Genomic DNA, 20219 nt, shown 5'->3' on the forward strand with positions numbered 1-20219 from the left:
GAAGAATGCATGTTTGAATAAATACAATATTGTACTTGAAGTATAATTGCTATACCTGTGTAAGAAACAAAATGTATGTAGTTTAGGCTTGATACAGAAGGTGTTTGCCAGGATGGAGGGCGGGGTCCTCATGTTGAGTTTATTTCACAAATTCAGGGAATATGTTATGTAGAGTGGATTTGTGCTTGGTGGAGCACGGCTAGTATATATGATGTGTGTGTGTGTGTGTGTGTGTGTGTGTGTGTGTGTGTGTATGGGTGTGTGTGCTTCCGCTGGGTCTGTGGGATTTTGGCCCATAACTCCTGCAGCTCTCAGGTCACTGCTCCGTTCTCACGCACATATTTGGCATTCCTTCCTCGACATGATTACCATACACCTTCCACTCTTGGGTTTTGCTACGCAAAATATTTCCATCATTCCCGAGCGGAGCTGGAACAACGTTCCAGAAATGAACCTCCACCTACGCCGCCACCCCTTGACTTGCTCTTCTTTTATCCCACACCCCCATTGGCCTCCCACCTCCACAGATTCCTGTTGCCTTGCAATAGGAATCCTCTGGCACAACCCTTTCCCCCCCTGAGTCAGCTGTTTGTGTCTGCCAGGATGATTGGGTCATTTGGCAGCAACATCTCTTCAATGACCTCCTGCTATGATATGGAAGGAAGGGGAGGGTAAAGAGGGGGATAGATGAGAAGAGAAGCAACTCAAACACAATAGTGCATGTTTTCCTTACAGGGTGCTTCTCACTGCAGGGAGGAACTTTACAGCTTTTACTGACTGCACTCCGAATGGCACGGCTTAATCTAAGCTGGAAACATCAAAACTGGAGGATTTGGACAGCTGACTCTTGAATGTGACATCACCATATGGGAGTGGTGAGGTTATATAGGATCATCTAAAAAGAGAAACATATCTTAATGGAAGTAACTATTTTTCCACTTACAGTTGCAAAAATAATGTTCAAGTTGCAAACTTTCCATGGAATTTAACAGGAATAAATAAGAAAAAAAATTTTTAGAAAAGTTTTAGAAAAAAGATAAATAAGTAAATAAGAATGAAGTGAATAGATTACAAGAATAAAGTCTTAACATTATGTAAAACAAAAGGAGAAAAGAGGGGGAAAAAAACATAAAATTACTGTACTAGAAAAAGTCATAATTGTATTTAATTGTTCTAGAAGAACTGAAAAATATATATTAATCTATTGTTACTTTTGTTTCATTCTGTTCTTCTGTTAAGCATCTTTTAGTAAATTGAAAAGTGCGATATAATCCAAAACTAAACTAAACTTAAAAAAATGAACATTATTATTACTATTATTTACTTTTTTTTTTACATTAAAAATGTAATGAGAATAAGATCAGAATTTTAATGAGTGAATGTCAAATAATCCCCATTAAAACTAGGATGAATAGTTATGGGATGAAGTCATAATTATATGAGAAAAATACTGCAAGAAAAAGCTGTGATTTTGCAAGAATATAGCCAATATACTACTAAAAACAAAGGGATAGTTTTTTTGACAGAAAAGTAATTTTTGTAATTTTAACACGTGAATGTCAATAAAAGAAGGAGCATTCGGGACGCACTGATTTTATATTACTGATATTACAAGAAAAAAGTAAAACATTTTCAACTAAATAACTATTTTTAAGTTTTTAAATGGGGGCCACACGGTGGACCAGTCGTTAGCATGTTGGCCACACAGTCAGGAGATCGAGAAGATCTGGGTTCGAATTTCCGTTAGGGCATCTCTGTGTGGAGTTTGCATGGTCTCCCTGTGCGTGAGAGGGTTTTCTCCGGGTACTCCGGTTTCCTCCCACATTCCAAAAACATGCATGTTAGGTGAACTGGCGACTCTAAACTGTCCTTAGCTATGAATGTGAGACTGAACGCTTGTTTGTCTACATGTGCCCTGCGATTGGCTGGCATCCTCTCGCCTGAAGTCAGCTGGGATAGGCTCCAGCATACTCCCATGACCCTAATTAGGATAAACGGCATAGAAAATGGATGGATGGAAGTTTTCAAATGTAGTTAAGAAAAATTCTCACAGAATCAATTCAAGTATCCAAACTTCCATAGGGAAGTTGTCTCTCCTTCACATTTTAAGGAGCCTCATGGTCCTCAATCAATTCTATATAAAAAAAAATGCATGCTTTTGTGTTTGGCATCTTGTAAGACAAATCACTTCAGAGACACATGAAATGGTTCTGTAGAGTTTACTGAGTCGAGAAAGACTGCTGCACACAGAGCTGAAATAAATAAAAGAAATAATTTTATCATAATAATTATACTAACCATCATAGTAAGATTGCTTATTTAGGGTTTCTGTCTTCTTTCATATATATATATATATATATATATATATATATATATATATATATATATATATATATATATATATATATACATATACATATACATATACATATACATATACATATACATACATATACATACATATACATATATATATATATATATATATATATATATATATATATATATATATATATATATATATATATATACATACATATATATATATATATACATATACATATACATATACATATACATATACATACATATACATATACATACATATACATATATATATATATATATATATATATATATATATATATATATATATATATATATATATATTCTATATATAGCTTTCAATAAATTGTTCCCTTTAATATTTTGTTCTCCTGTGTGTATGCATGAGACTTTGGTTTGTTCCACTGAATGTCCTGGTAGCAGCATTCTGTATCTACGGTATCGCACAGGAGCGTAGTCCCCCGGGTCGTTTCTATAGCAATGCTTATAGAGAAGGCACCTTCCCTTGTGTGCTCCCCCTCTGTGCTGCTCATCATCATCATCACCTCTCTGCGCCGCCAAGCTGAGGGTGCTGTGTCCTTTGTGGTCATGGCAAAAAGGGAGGAGCCCCCTCACTTGTCTTTGGTTGCTCACTGGTTTGGTTTTCTGCGACTGTTTTTTTGGTACATTTGTTTTATACATTCCAGTTCCTCGAGCGTCAGGCCCTGCTGTGAGTTCACTCACGCTTGATGGTGCGCTAACACAAACACACACGCGCACGCACACGCACACACACACGCAAACATACATTTCTTCATCTTCATGTTACAGACATGCATGTATTAAGTGAGTCAGTCACTCCATTCATCCACCCGTCAGTCATTCTCACAGGTTCCCACCTATTTAGCGGTGAGAGGAATAAGTGCGTCACATGTCAGCAATCCGTTTATTGGTCCGTGTGATCTGTGTAGATCATCCCATCCCTTCGTCCACACTGTAGTCTTTTTCCCTTTAGACGGAGCGCACACTTGCTCCTTTTCACCCTTGTCCTCTCTCTGCATGGTCCAGTTGTAATTCCATTCTTGATATTGTCCAGCTGGTCCACAACAGGAGATGTAAAAGGCCATGTGGTTTTTGTGGCTGTGGAATGAAGGCCTTTGTCGAGCCGTGAGCCTTGGCTGCCCTTCAGGTATTCTGTCAATAGTTCTGCTCCGTGAAGGGAAGCAGACCAAGTCCGTATCGCTTCCAGTGATGGACCACCAAGGGTCCCAGAAAGGAATAAAATCTGCGAGGAATAATCTATAACAAAGGGGCTGTAGTGGCAAAATGGTTGGTGTAGAGAAAAACCCCATAAATGATTAATCAAATTTGTGGTCAATGTTTGTCCCAACAAAGGGAGTTATTCAGTGGAATGCGATTGGTTTTTGTTTGACTGGTTCAGCCATAGGCAGGTTTAGGGTCAAGGCTTTTAGGACGACTAGAGCATGGCCCTTCACTAGCGCGGTCCAGTAGCGCGCACCCGCTTGCCTCGCTTGCTGATGGTGGTGAAACGAAATGGTGTGGTGAGGTCAGGCTGCTCCCCAGGAGGGAAACGCTTCATGAAGTGTACGTCCTGCTGGTTGGGGAGCGTGTGGGGACCGCGGCGAGGGCGCCCTCTTTTTGTGAAGCCCACATACCAGCCCGTGTAGCGTGCTGACATCAGAGCTGTGTAGTGGTTTTCCAGAACCTTTTCCACAAAGACGCAGTCGGCGCTTCTGTTACTGGCCTTCTGAGAGAGCAGCAGAAGCAAAGAGGGGCTGGTCAGGACAGTGTAACACAATCTTTTTTTATGTCTGGAGAGTACATGGACGTCTCTCACCTTTCCTACCAGCTTGCCCCGGCGGTTCATGCACAGGTAAAAGTTGGTTTCTTTGCCCCGGATTCTCACCTGGCTTCCAAAGGTGTCTGCCTCCACTACGAGCTGGGCTTGTGAAGGGACAGACGGAGGGACAGACAGACGTTAGAGCCACTGAAGACAATGACAAGAGTGTCAACAAAATCTCCTTATCTGACAGATCTATTGACATTTTCCTTTTTTCCCCATCAAGCAGTGAACATACTTCCCGTCAAAAGTACTGTAGTTTAAAGTATAGTACCAATCAAAAGACTGGAGACATATTTGCTGTGGTACTGCAGTGCAACTCCCATTGCAGTTGATTGATTGATCCGCAAGAATACTGTATGTGTGACAACTGGAAACCCTTGAAAAAAACATAAATGTGTCTTTTTAAAATAATACTAAGACCGGAAGTGGATTGGTTTCTTTTTGCTGTTTTGGACATGCATAGTGTGAATACACCATATGCATTTTGTACCAAAGAACAATTAAAGTACCATAAGGGCAAGTCAGTGTTTTACAACTCTCAAGTAAGTCTCAAGTTTTTAATCTCAAGTCTCTAGTCAAATCTTGAGCATAGACGTGCAAGTCCAAGTCAAATCTCATCAAGACAAGACAGGTCAAGTCAGGTCCGATGTCATAGGCTTGACATTTTCGAGTCATAAATAAGTCATAAGCACATAGTGTCACCCTAATAAAATTCCATTTTAACAATGTATCAATCTATTTTTTTTAATAAAATGAAACCATTGCGACAAGACTTAGTCACACAAAGAGTCCTGACATAGCATTCAGGATTTACACATTTGTTGTTTGGTCTTAAACCTGATTGTACGTTAATAGATGCATTCAATAATGCAAATATGTTCTCTTGCTGGAAATTACATAACAACGATCACGTTAGTTGAATACTTTGAATGGGGACATATTTTACTCAGCACATATTTTACTCAGCTGAAAATATCAAGTATTTGATATTTCGGAACGTACTAAGGTCCGGGTCAAGAATTGAGTCATTGATGTCAAAGACCAAGTCGAGTTGCAGGTCTTTGGTGTTACTGTCAAGTTGAGTCGAAAGTCATCAAAATTGTGACTCAAGTCCACACCTCTGCTAGAAATTACACACCAAACTGTACCGCTCGGTAGAAAAGGATTTAGGAAAAAAAAAAGGGCAGTTCACGTGCAAGCATTTTAAAAATGTTATTTCGGCATGACAACAGCGCTGTTTTGAAATCCCAAACGATTAAAGCAATTAGTACTCCAACAAAGGGTGCTGAAAGGTGACACCGTACAGGGTACAGTTTTAGTCCAAAACAAGAAACAAATGTGAAAATGCCACAAAAAAGTCATTGGCACACAATTTCCTTATTGAACAATCAACAGACTGCAGTTAGAGTAGCTCCACCCTTTAGGTACCACATCAGCAGCAATTGCAGTACAGCTAGTGTAGTACTTCCATCCATCCTAATTAGGGTAGCGGGGGTATGCTGACTTCGGGTGTACCCTGGTCGCCAGCGCAGGGCACATATAGACAAACAACCATTCCACTCTAAACTATGGACAGTTTAGAGTTGCCAATTAACCTAACATGCGTGTTTTTGGACTGTGGGAGGAAACCGGAGTACTCGGAGTACACGCAAGCTCGGGGAGAACATGCAAACTCCACACAGAGATGCCCAAGCGGAGATTCGAACCCAGGTCTTCCCGATCTCCTGACTGTGTGGCCAACATGCTAACCACTAGTCCACCGTGCGGCTATTTTTTTTTTTTTAATAAGGAAGAGGTCTGCATTCTACTCAGTGCCATTCAAGTTATACACAGTCAAACTTCTGCTTTCGTACGGTTTTCGTATTCATTTTTGTCTTCCTGTCAAAATTTTACCTTGGATTTTGTACTGTCTCAAGTTTCTTTCGATATTGCACGTAACAAACTAGTCAGTTTGCCGTGTACTGTGTCGTTCTGCGAAGTCAAGTGCCAAAATAAAGCACCCTATGTGTTGCTGACTCACTGTCCATGCATTTTGTTTTTGTGTGCCAACCCACATAACCCACCATGGGGCTAAAGAAAGTTGTAAGTGCCAACAAATTGATTAAGAAGGTGGGAAACACTATTGAGTGTGATCTCACTAGGATGCAACAGTAAGCTCCATCCACTCGGGCATTTTACACTGTTTTCGCCATGTAAAAATATAATTATTCTCTATTGTATGTATTTATGTACTTTTTGTTCTTATTATGGGGTTTCTTGAATGGATTAATAGGATTGACATTATTTCCTATGGGAAAAATTGCCTCTGTTTTTGTACGTTTCGTTTTTTTTGTCTGACCTTTTGGAACGAATTAATGAAAAAACTGCATAGTCATTCTAGCATTGCTAAAACAACAAATTTTCTGTGGCTTCAGACTTCTTGTGTCCTAATTTATTTTTTCTTGAACGTTATGGAAGTTTACATCGAGGCTGCACAATAAATCGTTTGCGATCTCCAGTCACACCAACATGCACGCTTACTTAGAAATGACAGGGATTCTTTTTATTTTACTTCACGAGCTGCATCACAAACAAGCGCTGACATTTTACTGGCACTGTCGTTGGCATAATGGCCGACGCTTCTGCCTCGCTCTTCCAACTGACAAGCAAGCCTTGCCGGTGGCAGCTATTTGCTGAGTGATCGCATTAATTAATTGACACACTTTTATCATTTTATCACAAACCATGTGTTTTGACTTTGTAGATGATTTTAAGTCTTCCTATTTATTTCATTAAGAAAATCCCCTGTCAAATGTCCTTTCATGAAGTCTCACGAAGAAGGTTCAAAAGACCACCAGTAGTTGAAATAAAGCAGCACAAGGCGACATTTTCATAAATCGTGCAAAAATTTGATTAACAACAAAAAAAATTCTCCCAAAGAATCGCAATCTCCATTCTAAACAGGAATATCTTGATTTACATTTCACATTTTGACAGAAGCGTACAGCTCTAGTTTACACTTCCTTGCTTGTCTGACGTCACACTTACGTCACACGCTTGCTGTTTTAAAGCGTACAAACCAAACTGGACTGGAAATGTAGCTTTTGCGTGCTACTGATCACACCAATTTATGGTCAGATTAGATTTGACTCTTAGACCGCATAGTTCTAAAAGGCTGATGGAACTATCTCTGGTTGAACAGATGGTTTTAAGATAACGCCACTGACCACAAATGGGCCTCGTAAAACCAAAAAGATAACACTGAGGGTTGTGAGCATGCAGAGAGGAGTGAGGGGAGGCTCAGACGGGATGTCTTCTACAACGTTATGTTAAGGTGTGTATGAACACGTGTGCTCCTGTGTGTTTGAGTGTGCACGTACAGCGTAGCATCCTTCCGGGCACTATCACTTCCTCAAAGAGTGCTTGTGCCTGGTTAAAAATAAATCCCTAAAATGGTTCCTACATGACCTTAGTCAACAAAGGGGTCAAAAGAAATCAATACCTCCCTTCCGCCCTCCCTCTTCCCCCCGACTCTCCTCCCGTTTCATCACTATACGTTTGTCTCGCAGGCGATACCTGCTTTTTTTAGTCTTTGGAGTGGTTTCCGACACATTTATATTGCTGGAGGTGAAATGTTAGTAACTTGTGAGTGAAAGGCAGTGATATGCAACACAAGGAGCATCCAAGGAAACATGAACGCCTTCTGCCCATTGATTGTGTGTAGTTTAAGAATGGGTTAGACATGATTACACTGAAGGTGGAGAGGAGGATGGAATGGGGGATGGACACAGGGGGTGTTAAAGAATGGTGGGAGGCGGGGGGAGAGGAAGCCTGCTGTTTTAAATCTAGAGGAGACAACAGCAAGGATGTGAAATCAATGCGCAGATCGATGGAGAAGATGAGTTTCTAACATCGGGCCTGACACCAGTTACCAGCTTTCTATTCTAACTACTCACTCCTTTTTAAAAATTTTATACCTTCATTCTCTCGCTCATTTTCTGTCTTATGCTCGCTTGCGAATCATTGAGTCAGCAGCCAGTCGATGAGGTCTTTGTACTCCGAGACAAGCTCCAATGCCCCTGTGCCAAAGCCCGGGGAGGCATGTCTGTATGTGTGTGTGCTATTGTCAGTGAGCCTGCATCCGTTCAAGCATTCACTTGTTTAACCTTCAAGTCTTTGTACTTGCTGTCTTTAGGGTGCGTGAGCGTGCACAGCAATCGGAATGTTTCTCACGAGTGCCAAAATGTTAATTATTGTGCTCCCTGCACACCTCAATGTCTGTATGTTTGTGTGTGTGTGTGTCTGTCTTACCATATTTGTCTCCATCTTCTCCCCGGGCACTTATTCTGCGGCCCAGCACTTGGACGTGTTTGCCGCTGGTGCGACTGTAGAGTTGGTAAACCCGGTGGTGTCGTCGACTCATGGTGTCTCGCACCTGCGTCTGGTTCTCCACATGCACACTGAAGTTGACCCCATCCACACCGAACACCTGCTGCAAACACACACAGAGGTTTGAGAAACTTCCATGAAAATACAACTTGTCTTTATTTCTGGAAAATCATTCATTGTCATGCAGCTCACCTGTAATGGATTGCACATCACCAGCAACATCTGGATACATCTGGAAATAGTGGAATCACAGGAATAGTCAAGCAACATTGATAGCTGCAAAACTCAAGCATGACACCATCATTCATTCCCATGTCTTTTTTTCCCTTCTCTACAGTTCAACAGCTCTTTTCCTTATTGGCCGATTACTCACACTGCTGGCTGGCACAGCAGCTTGACATACAGACAGGCAGATGTCCAGGCATCAGCAGACAGGCAACACCCATAGACCTGTTTATAGTTACGCTACCAGCCATCTTTCCGAGGATAAAGTTCTGACCCGGCCATGCCAAAATGTGGCCTCCAAATGACCCACCGGTACCAAGCAGAATGGCAAACATGCCGGGACAAATAGAATATGTTTTGCTTCACACATCTGAGGGAATGAGTCGGTTTATTTGGCTGCTGTGTGTATGTAGACAGCTGTGCTGGACTACAGGTGTACACTGGGCTGTGATGTGGTTTTGGCCAGAAGTGTATTGCGGTACCAATTAGAGATGCTATGAATAAGTGAGAACGCGAGCTACCAAATGTGTGGAAAAATCATTTCTGGAGGAATAATTATGGTGATGCAGAATTCATGTGTGTAGTCACACAGCTTCTGTTGTTACATTACAACCAAAGCATCTGGTTTTATTAAAATTCATCTCACTTGATCTAAGATTAGACATCGACCTTGGAGCTATCACTTGTTATTTACAGCTTTAGAATGGGATTCTACAAAATCTGTTGGTCCTTGAGCTGCTCTGCATTAGTGGTTTGATGACTTTCGGAACCAAGAGTGGAGGCTGAAAAACAATTCCGCCAATCTTGTCTTTCCCCACCTCATTTTGCGCTATCTCCGCATGCCGCTTCCCTCTCCCGCTCCGCTTTTTCTCTGGCTTGTTGTCCTCCCTATCTCTCCTCCACCTCTTTGTCTCTCCCTCCTATCGTTCTCCTGCCTCCAGGCTTTATGTTTGGGGTTAGTGAGGTGACTCCTCCACACTGTCATGGGCATGCACACAGATGTGTGTATACAGGAGGAGCAGGCAGCTGACAGCTGGGCCAAAGCAAAGACATGTGCACCACTGCTGAGGCTGGGAGATAGTGAAGGAGAGCTTAGCTGAGAGGGACACAAAGGGATGGAGAGAAGGTGATGTAAGAATAAATAGCCAAGGAATGAAAGAGGTGAGAGATAAAATCAGAAAGAATGGGGTTGATGTGAGAGGGAGGAGAAGGGAGGGAATCATAAAAGGTTAACTCTCTAAGGAGGCAGAAAAAAGCAGCAAAGACAGTAACCGCAGAGTGTGGTCTGGTCTGGCGTGAGAAGTAGACAAAAAGATAAATAATGGGAAAGAAAGGGGAAGAGGTTACAAGTCATGCACATCATAACACAAGTCACTGCCTCCTGACTCTGGCACACGTACATCACCACATACCCTTACTTCCTTTCTCTCCTCTTTTTACCACACTCTTAGAAATACGAGCTTGGATTGACAATGACTGATAAATCGGTGGGCGGGTGCGTAACTGGTCATCCACACAGTCCAGCCCTGCACACGCGTGACCACACATCCTTACCGAATGAGAGTTAAGTTGAGCAGCGCTAGCCAATGAGCTAAAAGCCCTGGGTTTGTCAACTCACTGTCCAGAGCAGCTCTTGAGGTGTCAGGGAGTGAGGTTTACACAATACTATCGCACGGCCATACTAGCTGGCATCCGTTACATGTGTATTTGATTGTTGATGAAAAAGCAGTTGAGGCTAAATTAAATGCACTATTTGGTTGCAACCAGCAGAGGCGCTGCTGATTCAGACTCAACTTTGCTGTTTATGAAACTTCATATGTGATGTCAGGCCAGTGCCCAATGCTGTACATGCCACTCCTCATCAATGAATTCAAGGCAACTAGACTTATTGTTCATTGTTAAAGATATTTTGCCTTTGATCCAAAAAGCTTTTTAAGGCCTTGGAGTCAGCCTTGGTGGATTATCAAGACCTGGATGGCTGAGAAACTACACAGACATGGTGTACGCCTATTTCTGACAGCGCATACTTTGCTGTGTTGACCCTTGAGTCATTCTAATAGATGCAGACATCCTTGGCAACGCTGTGTTGGCCCCCTTACATTTTGCCTGCACAGCCAAAAAAACCTGAGCATTGTGAGGACTCTCAGCTGTTAAAACACCATGGCCGCACTGCCGTCGAGGACACTGAAGGAAAAGTGCCTCGGCACTGGATTCCCCTGCTCCCACAAAAACCACAGACACTCTGTGTTATGCCAGCCGTGGAGCGAAGGCGAGAGGAAAGAGATCGGTGGATGGTGGGGGAGGGATGAGAAAAAGAGAGAATAGGTGAAAAAAAAAAGTCAGAAAGGAGGCAGAGGGTAGAGAGGGAAAGCCCGGTGTGCACTGGCTGCCTGCCAAAACAAGCAACGTTCTCTGACATCATAAACCTGCGTCCCAGCAGATCCACCATAAGAAGGTTGCGGTTGGACAAGCGAACCCTCAGCGCCGCCGACTGGGCACCGGCGTGAAGAGAGCGCGGTCGGCCTGCTGGGATTCAGCACACAGAGCAGTGGTTTCATCTGTGTGTAGTAGCGGTTAGAGTGGTAGGCCGACACTGCAACAGCGGGCCCCGGCACGTTGCATGTTAGTCTGTGGGCCTCGGCGGCGGTGGCGAGGCAAGTGGGTGTGTGAGCGATATCAGCAGGAACAGGCCCGACTGTGGAACAATAGTTAGAGAAAGCCTCAAAGTGGAGCTGCGGCTTCTAAGAGAGTGGCAACAGGTTGCTGCGGTTCGGACTCTTTGCATGCCACGGTCTAATAAAACGGGTGAAATGTCATTTTTTTGGGCGGGGGAAATAAATCCATAAGTGTCTGTGGTAAAGTGATAGGCAAGGAGGAAATGAATGGCTCGATGATTGGCTTTGGTCGACCTTAACTAAAACCAGCAGACTAAACAGTCGGTCTGCTCCTCCTCAGATACTGCCAGGGGCGCCGTCATTCATCAGTTATTAATTCATACGTTTTATCTCAGCGAGCATCTGTGGAAAAAATGGTTCAAGGCAAGTCAAGGAGACAGATGTAGGCAGTTAGGTGGGTAAAATGGAGACAGTGGGATGCAGAGAGGAGAAAATTGGGCAACGGCGGCGGCAGCGGCAGCACACACCCTGTCCAGGTTATGTGAGGAATGAGAAGTATCTAGAGAAGACTGCCATGTGGGAGAGCTCCTTTAGATCGCCTCCTTTAGATTTTCTTTTGGCACTTTATCATGCTTCTATCCCACTAGATAAAGTTGGTGTTATTTGACTCTAAAATATTTTCAGCGCTGAAAAAATTGGTGATGGGAAAAAGGCCTTCCCGAGCCAGTTTTGGCCATCCCTGGAGTAAGTGCAGAAGGTGATGGAGATGTTTATGGCAGCTTTTATGAGTAACACAGCCCCTAGTGTGACCCAGTGACCCTGAACTGTCAGCCAATCAAAACAGGGCTTTCCTGGCATGTTTTCCATGGGGACTGATGAGGAGTGATGTAATCGTTTGACACCGCAACCCCTCCATCATCTTCATGTGCTGCTCGGCTTATTTGAAAATATTTTAAACACAGATATCTGATTACTGCACGATAAAGACATTTAAAAGAGAGACTTACAAGACGGTCAGCGTGGAAAGAAGGGGCCACATCGCTTCCCCCCTCCACTATGGAACTTGGCCCAGAGACAGTCTCCTCGCTCGGCCTGAGCCAGTCCGGCAGCCCGGAGAGTTTCCCCCTGCTGTTGAAATCCGGTGGATGTGAGGCAGAGTCAAAGAGTTAGCGGCCACTCCAGTTGGCATCGGCGGCGGCGTGGCCCAGTTCCCACAGCGTGGATGATAAATATGCGGCCGTGGGCAGGCTGGGGTCTGAGGCCGGAGTGGCCGGGCCACTGTGACCGCAGGGCAACCTCAAACAGCTGCTGTCCACGCCGGAGGCGAGTGGGCGGGGGCGCAAAATGTCGAGCCTTAAACGATGCGCGCCCCCGGCACAGAAGAGAACAGGTGAAATCGCGCGCACTGTTTACAGATTCCAAACTCCAAAAAGATTGGCGACCCTCAGGAGCCCGGTGGAACGATGCGATGCGTGCGTAATGGCGTGCGTAATCCAATGCGTAACGTTTAAACCGTCAGATGTGTAAGTGGAATGTTGCTCTACGTGGAAGGTAGTGGAGGGGTTCGATCCGAGAAAACAACGGGAGGGCAGGTTCAGTCCCAGTAGAGGAAGTCCAGCAACTGTTGGAGGTTGTGGGCTACCTGAGCAGATTGCTGGAGAGCATGACCGGTTGGAGATGTAGCCTCTGCGGGCGCAGGGTGATGCGAGGCGGCATTGGTCATGGTCCCTCTCGATGCCTCCTAGGGTCTGATGCTCCGGTGACACCCACTAACAGTGTCCGTCACAAAGGTCGACGAGGTCCTGGAGCGGTCCAGCTCAGGGGAGTGTACTGAAGGGTTATGAAAGGACGAGGGAGGGGTGGCTTGAGAAGATGGGAACAGCTGTGACTGGGTGGCGGAGTCGGAGAGGAAATGACAGCCGCACTTTGCACCTGATTTTCCGGACTTGCACGCCGCCCTCAGCCGCTGGTTGCCGCCTGGCTGCAGTACTTCTCTCTTAGCCTCCTCGACACAATACCAGCCAAAACACTGCAAGATGACATCACCTCCAAAATGTTTGAAGGGGGAAAATGCAATCCGATCTTTTTATTTATTTTTTTAAACCTAGAAAGTTTAAGCAGTTCCTATGAAGACTGGGGGAAAAAGCACGAAAGTCTCTCCGTTCCGCGGTGCAACAAGAGAGGGGTCGAGCTCGCCAGGTTAGTGGAGAAATAAAAGTTGAACACTGGAAACGTGTTTACCCAAAATCACACTGACAGATCCACTCCCATTCCAAAACCTGCAGCTCCTCTCTCCTTTTTCTTCTTTTGCTGCCGCTCTCTTTCATTCACACCAGGGAAAACGCAAAAAATGAGCCCAGCAATGTGGTTTCATCCACTTTCCTGTTATTATGCAGATGTTCTCGCTTTAAAAAAATCCACCGTCTCTTTGCATAAACAGATCTTGTTGAAGGGGGCTGCACGGGAGAGGGACGTCGGCAGGCACAGACCTCACTCTAAGAAAACCAGAACAAGATTTTAACAGACGCTGATCAATCCTCCCTCCCTCCTTTCCTCTCCTTTCCCTGCCTCCCACCCCTCGCTCACTCTCTTTACTCTCTCACACGCACATGCACACTTATTGGATCAAAATGGGATTAGCCACTTGCAATGAGATGCAGGCCATCTTGCACCAGAAAAAAATGACACTTTCAAAAGGTGAAGAACACGAGAAGAACTGTATGACCTCTGCCAAGGAGGTTTATGGAGGAAAAAAAAACTTTGTGGAGGGATGGGACATGACCCAACGAAGAGGCGGGAGATGGGTTGGCATGTGCCTTGGTGGTGGTCTTCTATCATTAGTTGGTTCTAGAGTGTGAGTGATGGATGGATAGGTTAAATGAAAGGTTGGGTGAATAGATAGATAGATGTGGTGTGTGTAACTTCCATGAAAGACACCTGCCTTAACAAGTAAAACGCTTGAAAAATCAGCTGCTACAGCCGCCCCCCCACCCCCCATGAATCCTCCCTCTGATAACACCCCCGCAGCCAACAGCACCCCCACACCCCCCCGTCACTGCTCGTTCAAGTGATACATTCTGACTCCCCTTTTCTTAACTTTTAAGTGAAACCTTAAGAGGGGAAATGAAACGGACAATGAAAGACAGTCGGGAGGGCGGTATGTAAGTACGGACACAGATCCAAAAGGAACATTTCTCAGGGATTTCTGCAGAAACGCCCACTCTGCGTCCCCCCCCCCCCGAAAAAAAACTCCCTCTCACCGCTGCACAACCGCAGACGGTCAGCCAAGCCAACACAACACTCTTGCCATACCTTTCATTGACACACACACAGTGAGAGAGAATAGAGTGAAGGAGAGCGCATTGATGGTGGGAGGGGACAGTTATCTTGGCTCCGAGTGAAGGCTTATTCTTTTCATCATTGTACTTTTAAATCATACACACATGCACACACGTTTGTGCAAGTGGACATGCTCTGAGCCGGGACGTGCACAGGGGTGCTGCGGTTGAATGCCTTTCCAGTCATGCTCCACTGAAAAGCCTCTGGCCTCCTTTCCTATACCACTGGCTCACTCTGTGTCTTTGCACCTGTGTTTGGGTGCTTTCTCGCCTGCTTGCCACACGGCTGCAAGGGACATGAGTGTAAATGTTGTGGAGAAGGATTTGAACCGCGCTGTGGTGATGAGGTATGAGGACGTCTGGTACGCTTAAGCCCAGATGGTAGGGTTCAAGACGAAGGACTATTGAATACCGCTTGGTATACTACAAAAAAGCCAAATGGAGAGTTGATTGATTAATTCTGAACCTGAGAGTCTTTCTAAAGGCACATTTCCACTCAGCAGTACAGTCTGAAACAGTAAACCTTGATCTGCCTTGTATTTCCACTGTCGGGTATTTAGGCCATATTGCAGTAGCTGTGACATCATGGGAGAGCTACACATCGTAACCTGCCTTTGAAGAAGAATAATGCAATGTAGGATGTCGAGCATGTTGTGTTCAAGGAATTCAGGATTCTCTATCAACCAGTCAATAGAATGCAAGGTACAGCAGTTTGTGGGCTTGAATGTTTTATATTTTTTTCCTTGGATGGAATGATAATACAATATACATCTTCAATGATCTTGGCTGCAAAGGAGGCAAAATATCTAATTTATTTTTTAATTTTCTGTAATTTACGGTCATCTAAGCCAGTGGTCCCCAACCCCCCGGCCGGCTGTGGGTCATTTGGTACCGGGCCGCACAGAAAGAAAAAATAATTTCCATTATTTCATTTTTTTTATGTTTTATTTTGAAAAGTGGCCGGATTCTCTCTGTTACATCCGCCTCACTTGACGCATGTCCATTGTGCGTGTGCTAACTTTATCTCATGCCGCACAGATAGACTACTACTGTATTTTTACCATTTTTCTTTCACCTCATATTTGGTGTCAAATGCTGATACTATGTGGGAATGCATAAAGGTAAGTTTTGATGACTTATTGAGCGGTAATGTGCACATTTGCCTCAAGTGAATTCATGCTAGCGCACTGACTGTTACCACACACGTCAAACAGCGATATAATCATCTTTCTGGAAAAACTTGGCTGGAACTTGAACTGGTGCATGGTGGGTCAGCATTCATTTTGTGCTTTTAATTTGATGTTATTCATGTCTTAGTTTTACACAATACATAATAAATAAGATAAATTAGATCGCTATAATGTACGAACCCCCTCCCGCCCCCGGTCTGCGGGAGATTTGTGGGAACAGAAGCCGGTCCGTGGGTCAAAAAAGTTTGGGGACCACTGATCTAAGCCATCTAAGTGATCATGTTTGACTGTCATCTTTTTGGCGGCATAAAATGATTTGTCTGACAGCATCATTGGACTGACCAATGCTCAGAACAATGGTATAGTCCAAGACCTTACGTAAAAAAACTATTGCACATAAGTTGTGGAAGAAGGGCATGCCCCTAATAAAGGCCTGCTACTCTCTGCAGTTAAACAAATAAACATAGAAGAAGCATTAGACCTTCTTCATGATTTGTGTTGCTGAATGGGGCTTGTATCCATTATTCTTGTCAGATCACACGCTGCTGATTATTTTACCACAATGTGGTTGGAATACAAATACAGCCTTCCATTAAAAAAAAGTTCTAATGAAAGAAAGAAAGCCATTCAGAAGATTCAGCCTGTTTCCATTCATCAAATTTTTAACCTGTTCCGGATCGCATGGGTGCTGCAGCCTTCTTTGGGCGAAGGGTGGACTACACCTTGGTCCTGCCACCAGTCAGTCACAGGGCACATATAGAGACAGACAAACATTCACACTCACATTCACACCGCCACCGAGGGGGGACTGAACCCACACTGCCTGCAACTGAAGCAGTAGACCACCAGTGACCACCAGTGGCATACAGCCTGTTTGGACATTAAGAACTTTCCATAAAACTGATCCCAAAAGTAGCCTCAAGTTGGAATAAAAGACAGATTGAAAGCCATTGTAGAGCTTCCTTTTTCTGTTTCCTCATCTGTCTCATTACTCGCTCTCTTTCATTTCCTGTCCTCCCTATCTGTCCCTTTAATCTACCCAGCCATTTTTTATCTGCTCCCCTTGTCCCTGCCTCTGTTTGCAGCCTGCTTATTGATTGCTCATGTCTTTGCCTCTGCAGCTTCTGCCTATCGATCTTTGGATAAGTCGCACACACAGCAACTTGCATTCACACACACGCGCATACACGCACGCACACACCATTGCGTCTTTATAGAAAGTCCCTATTGTCATTTGCCATTATAGCTTGCTACACACATGGGCAAACCTCATACATGGATGCTCATATGCCCTCAAAAATACATTGTCATAAGGACACAGATTTTGTGTTCAATAAACTTGGCATTGATGGACGTTATGCCTTTGTGAGCTTCTCTCGTCTCATTAAAGTGAATGAGAGTGTGTGCGCATTGAGGTACCCAGTAACTGCAGCAGATCTTAACCCCAGCATCTCTCTCTTTCTGTATCTGGCGCTCTTTTCAGTGGGCCTGCAGGCTTCTTCATCCAGAGAGCCTGGTCAATATGGCCATTCTGTCTAGCAATTAACATCGATCAGTGCTCGTCAATACCGTTAGCACCCAGACAAAGACCCAGGGTGCATTGCGTGCGCTTGCCCTTTCTCTATCACAGTCAAGCAAATCCCCAAACAGCACTCTCATTATATGAGGGCATTTTGGCTTGACCCCAAGGTCGTCATGGCGAAGGAGCACAGTGTTTTGGACTTTAGGCTGCAAACTGGAGGCGGACTCTATGAGACAGTGTGAGTGAAGTTTGGAAATACATTGGTTTAGTCAAAGACAAACTGCTGTGCACACTTTGAAAAGTCTGAAGAGTATAAATGCAATCCATCATCCTGAAGGATTGCAGAGGATTTTGCCCAATTAGCCTGGCCTATGAGCTGGCCTGCATGTTTGGAGGGGGGGAGACTGGACCATGCGTATGGTGAAAGAGAAAAAGAGGAGGCTTGTGGCTTTGATTAATACCTGCAGACCTTAAACTTCAAGTCAGATGCTGAGCTGTCAGCCTAACACTGGTTTCTGGGATTGATATCGCTGCTCTGTTAATCACGGGCCAAGTTTAAACCGTTTCCCAATGTGTAAATGTATGAGACACTTAATAAAGGCCCTTTGATGACAGGGGGGCCCCATGCATAGTGGTGGAATGTGTACAGTGTGGCCGGCTTTGAAACGAGAACCTGTTTGCCACTTGTCTGCGTGCGCGAGATGGGACAGCTGCAGCTAAGTAAGAGCAGGAGTTAATTAGCTGAGAGACCCTTGTGTGATAGAGCGGCGCGGCTGGATGAAGAGAAAAACTAAATATTGTTTTTATTAGCCGCGATGTTGGTGGTGTACTTCTCTCTCCCTTAGCAGGATTAATCCAATGACTATCGTTTACTCTCCGCTCTGTCCCAGAATCCATTGCAGCTGTTGTCTCGGCGCAGCCCAGTTGAAGCTCCAGAATAACTTGACACTTAAAGAGTGGGATACCGCGCTGGACCTACGTCAGGGTGATTCTTCATGATATTTAGTTTGTCGAAGTCAGGCCAATGCTTTGGCTTTATAGAGTGAACCGTTCCCAGCAACTTCAAGTTACACCTGCCATCACAACATCTTATGATTTTTAATCATGTTTTTAATCACCGGATCCAGAGTGATCCAGAGTTTAATATTAGCAGATTTATAGTCATTGATGCTGCTAATGGTTGCCAAAGTATCTATTAATACAAAACATGTGCCGAAACATTAGAGCAGCAAAGTTTATGACACCGACCTGATCTGATATGGGTGCTCTATAATTTAGAATCATGGTTCAGGATGTATTTAAAATAAGGATCCACCTTGAAACGTTTATCAGGAGCTCTCATGGTGCTTTCACACTTGTCACGTTTGTTTCGATTAAAACAAACTCTTGTACGTTTGCTCTGTAGTACAGTTATTTTTGGTCAGGCGTGAACGCAATCATCAAAGCCCTGGTAGTAGACCGTGACCACGAGAGATTGGGTCCGCTTACATGCGAACTCTGGTGTGGTTTGATTTACTTGAGCTCAAATGGCAACGCTAAATGGACCAAAGACAACAACCAGTGTCAAAATGACAGCAAAAAGCCTGCAGAAGTGACACATATGTAAGAGAAAAGGTGTTGTTTTTGCTGTCTCTGCTCAGCTCTCTCCCTCTCTGTGTGCAACAATTTTCTTTAAAAGTATACTTTAGAAGCTTTTCGTGAAATCTACGATGGTAAATATAGCAGAAAATAAAAATTACCTACAGAATCTACCCAGCAGATGGCATTTTGGTTTGGAATATTTGAGCTCCGTTACGTAATATGTCATGAAAACATACGTGTCTGTTCTATACTGCGCGGTCCCATGACAAACACACCGGTGTGAACGCTAAGCAAAGTGAGAAGCAGTGAAGTGTATTTTTTTAAATTTTGGTTCAAACCACAACTGTAACACAGCCCGAGAGGGGCCATTCAAGAATGTCTGACCAGCACAGGAAACCAGGGGAAGAAATCAATCTCTAGAACAATGGTTCTCAACTGGTTTGGCTGCGGGACCCACTATCACCCCTTAATGACAAGCGGGGACCCACATTGTTCATCACGCCACACCGAATGATATATTTCAAGATTGAATTTCTTAATTACTTAATAATTGTGATGACTAGTTTACAGCTAATACATAAAAAATTGAAAAACTATGCAAAAAGTTAAATATCTCTCAAATCAAAAACTTTCCCCATGTCGTTAATTGAATTACTGAAATCAAATACATTTTGCACAATATTTAAATTGATCGAAATGGGTGAGCGCACGGTGGCCTGGTGGTTAACATGTTGGCCACACAGTCAGGAGTTCGGGAAGATCTGGGTTAGAATCTCTGGCAATCTGTGTGTAGGGTTTACATGTTCTCCCCGTATGTGCATGCGTTTTCTGCGGGTACTCCGGTTTCCTCCCAACTTCCAAAATACGCATGTTAGTTTAATTGGAGACACTAAATTGTCCATATATATATACAGTATATATATATTGTCCAGGTATGAACGTGAGTGTGAATGGTTGTTTGTCTATATGTGCCCTGTGATTGGTCGTACCCTGCCTCTCGCCCAAAGTCAGATGGGATAGGCTTCAGCTTATCCCATCCGCGACCCTAATGAGGAAAAGCGGCATAGAAAATGGATGGAAATGGGCCAGTAAGAACGACTCACAATTGCGAATTGGTTCTCATTATTCATTTTGAAGAGTCGTTCGTAAGACACCATTCGAACAGGTCCGGTAACAATTCACCTTGAGAGT

The 20219-nt window shown here is 44.0% G+C and overlaps 1 protein-coding gene across 3 annotated transcripts; it reads right to left on the minus strand.

The window, feature by feature from the left end:
* Positions 1-2686: 2686 nt before the first annotated feature.
* fgf18a (fibroblast growth factor 18a) lies at positions 2687-13869 on the minus strand. Of its 3 annotated transcripts, none has more exons than XM_054791834.1 (5): positions 12405-13869; positions 8750-8789; positions 8480-8657; positions 4184-4290; positions 2687-4093 (listed from the first exon to the last, which is right to left on the minus strand). In XM_054791834.1, exons 1-5 carry the CDS (start codon positions 12434-12436, stop codon positions 3821-3823), a joined length of 630 nt encoding a protein of 209 aa, XP_054647809.1. In that variant the 5' UTR covers positions 12437-13869; the 3' UTR covers positions 2687-3820. The 3 variants fall into 3 exon arrangements, with proteins under 3 accessions (XP_054647809.1, XP_054647808.1, XP_054647807.1); XM_054791833.1 differs by having other exon boundaries at positions 2687-4090; positions 8480-8660; XM_054791832.1 differs by having other exon boundaries at positions 8480-8660.
* Positions 13870-20219: the final 6350 nt, after the last annotated feature.

This window comes from Dunckerocampus dactyliophorus, chromosome 11 (assembly GCF_027744805.1).
Source record: "Dunckerocampus dactyliophorus isolate RoL2022-P2 chromosome 11, RoL_Ddac_1.1, whole genome shotgun sequence".
Lineage (NCBI taxonomy): Eukaryota > Metazoa > Chordata > Actinopteri > Syngnathiformes > Syngnathidae > Dunckerocampus > Dunckerocampus dactyliophorus.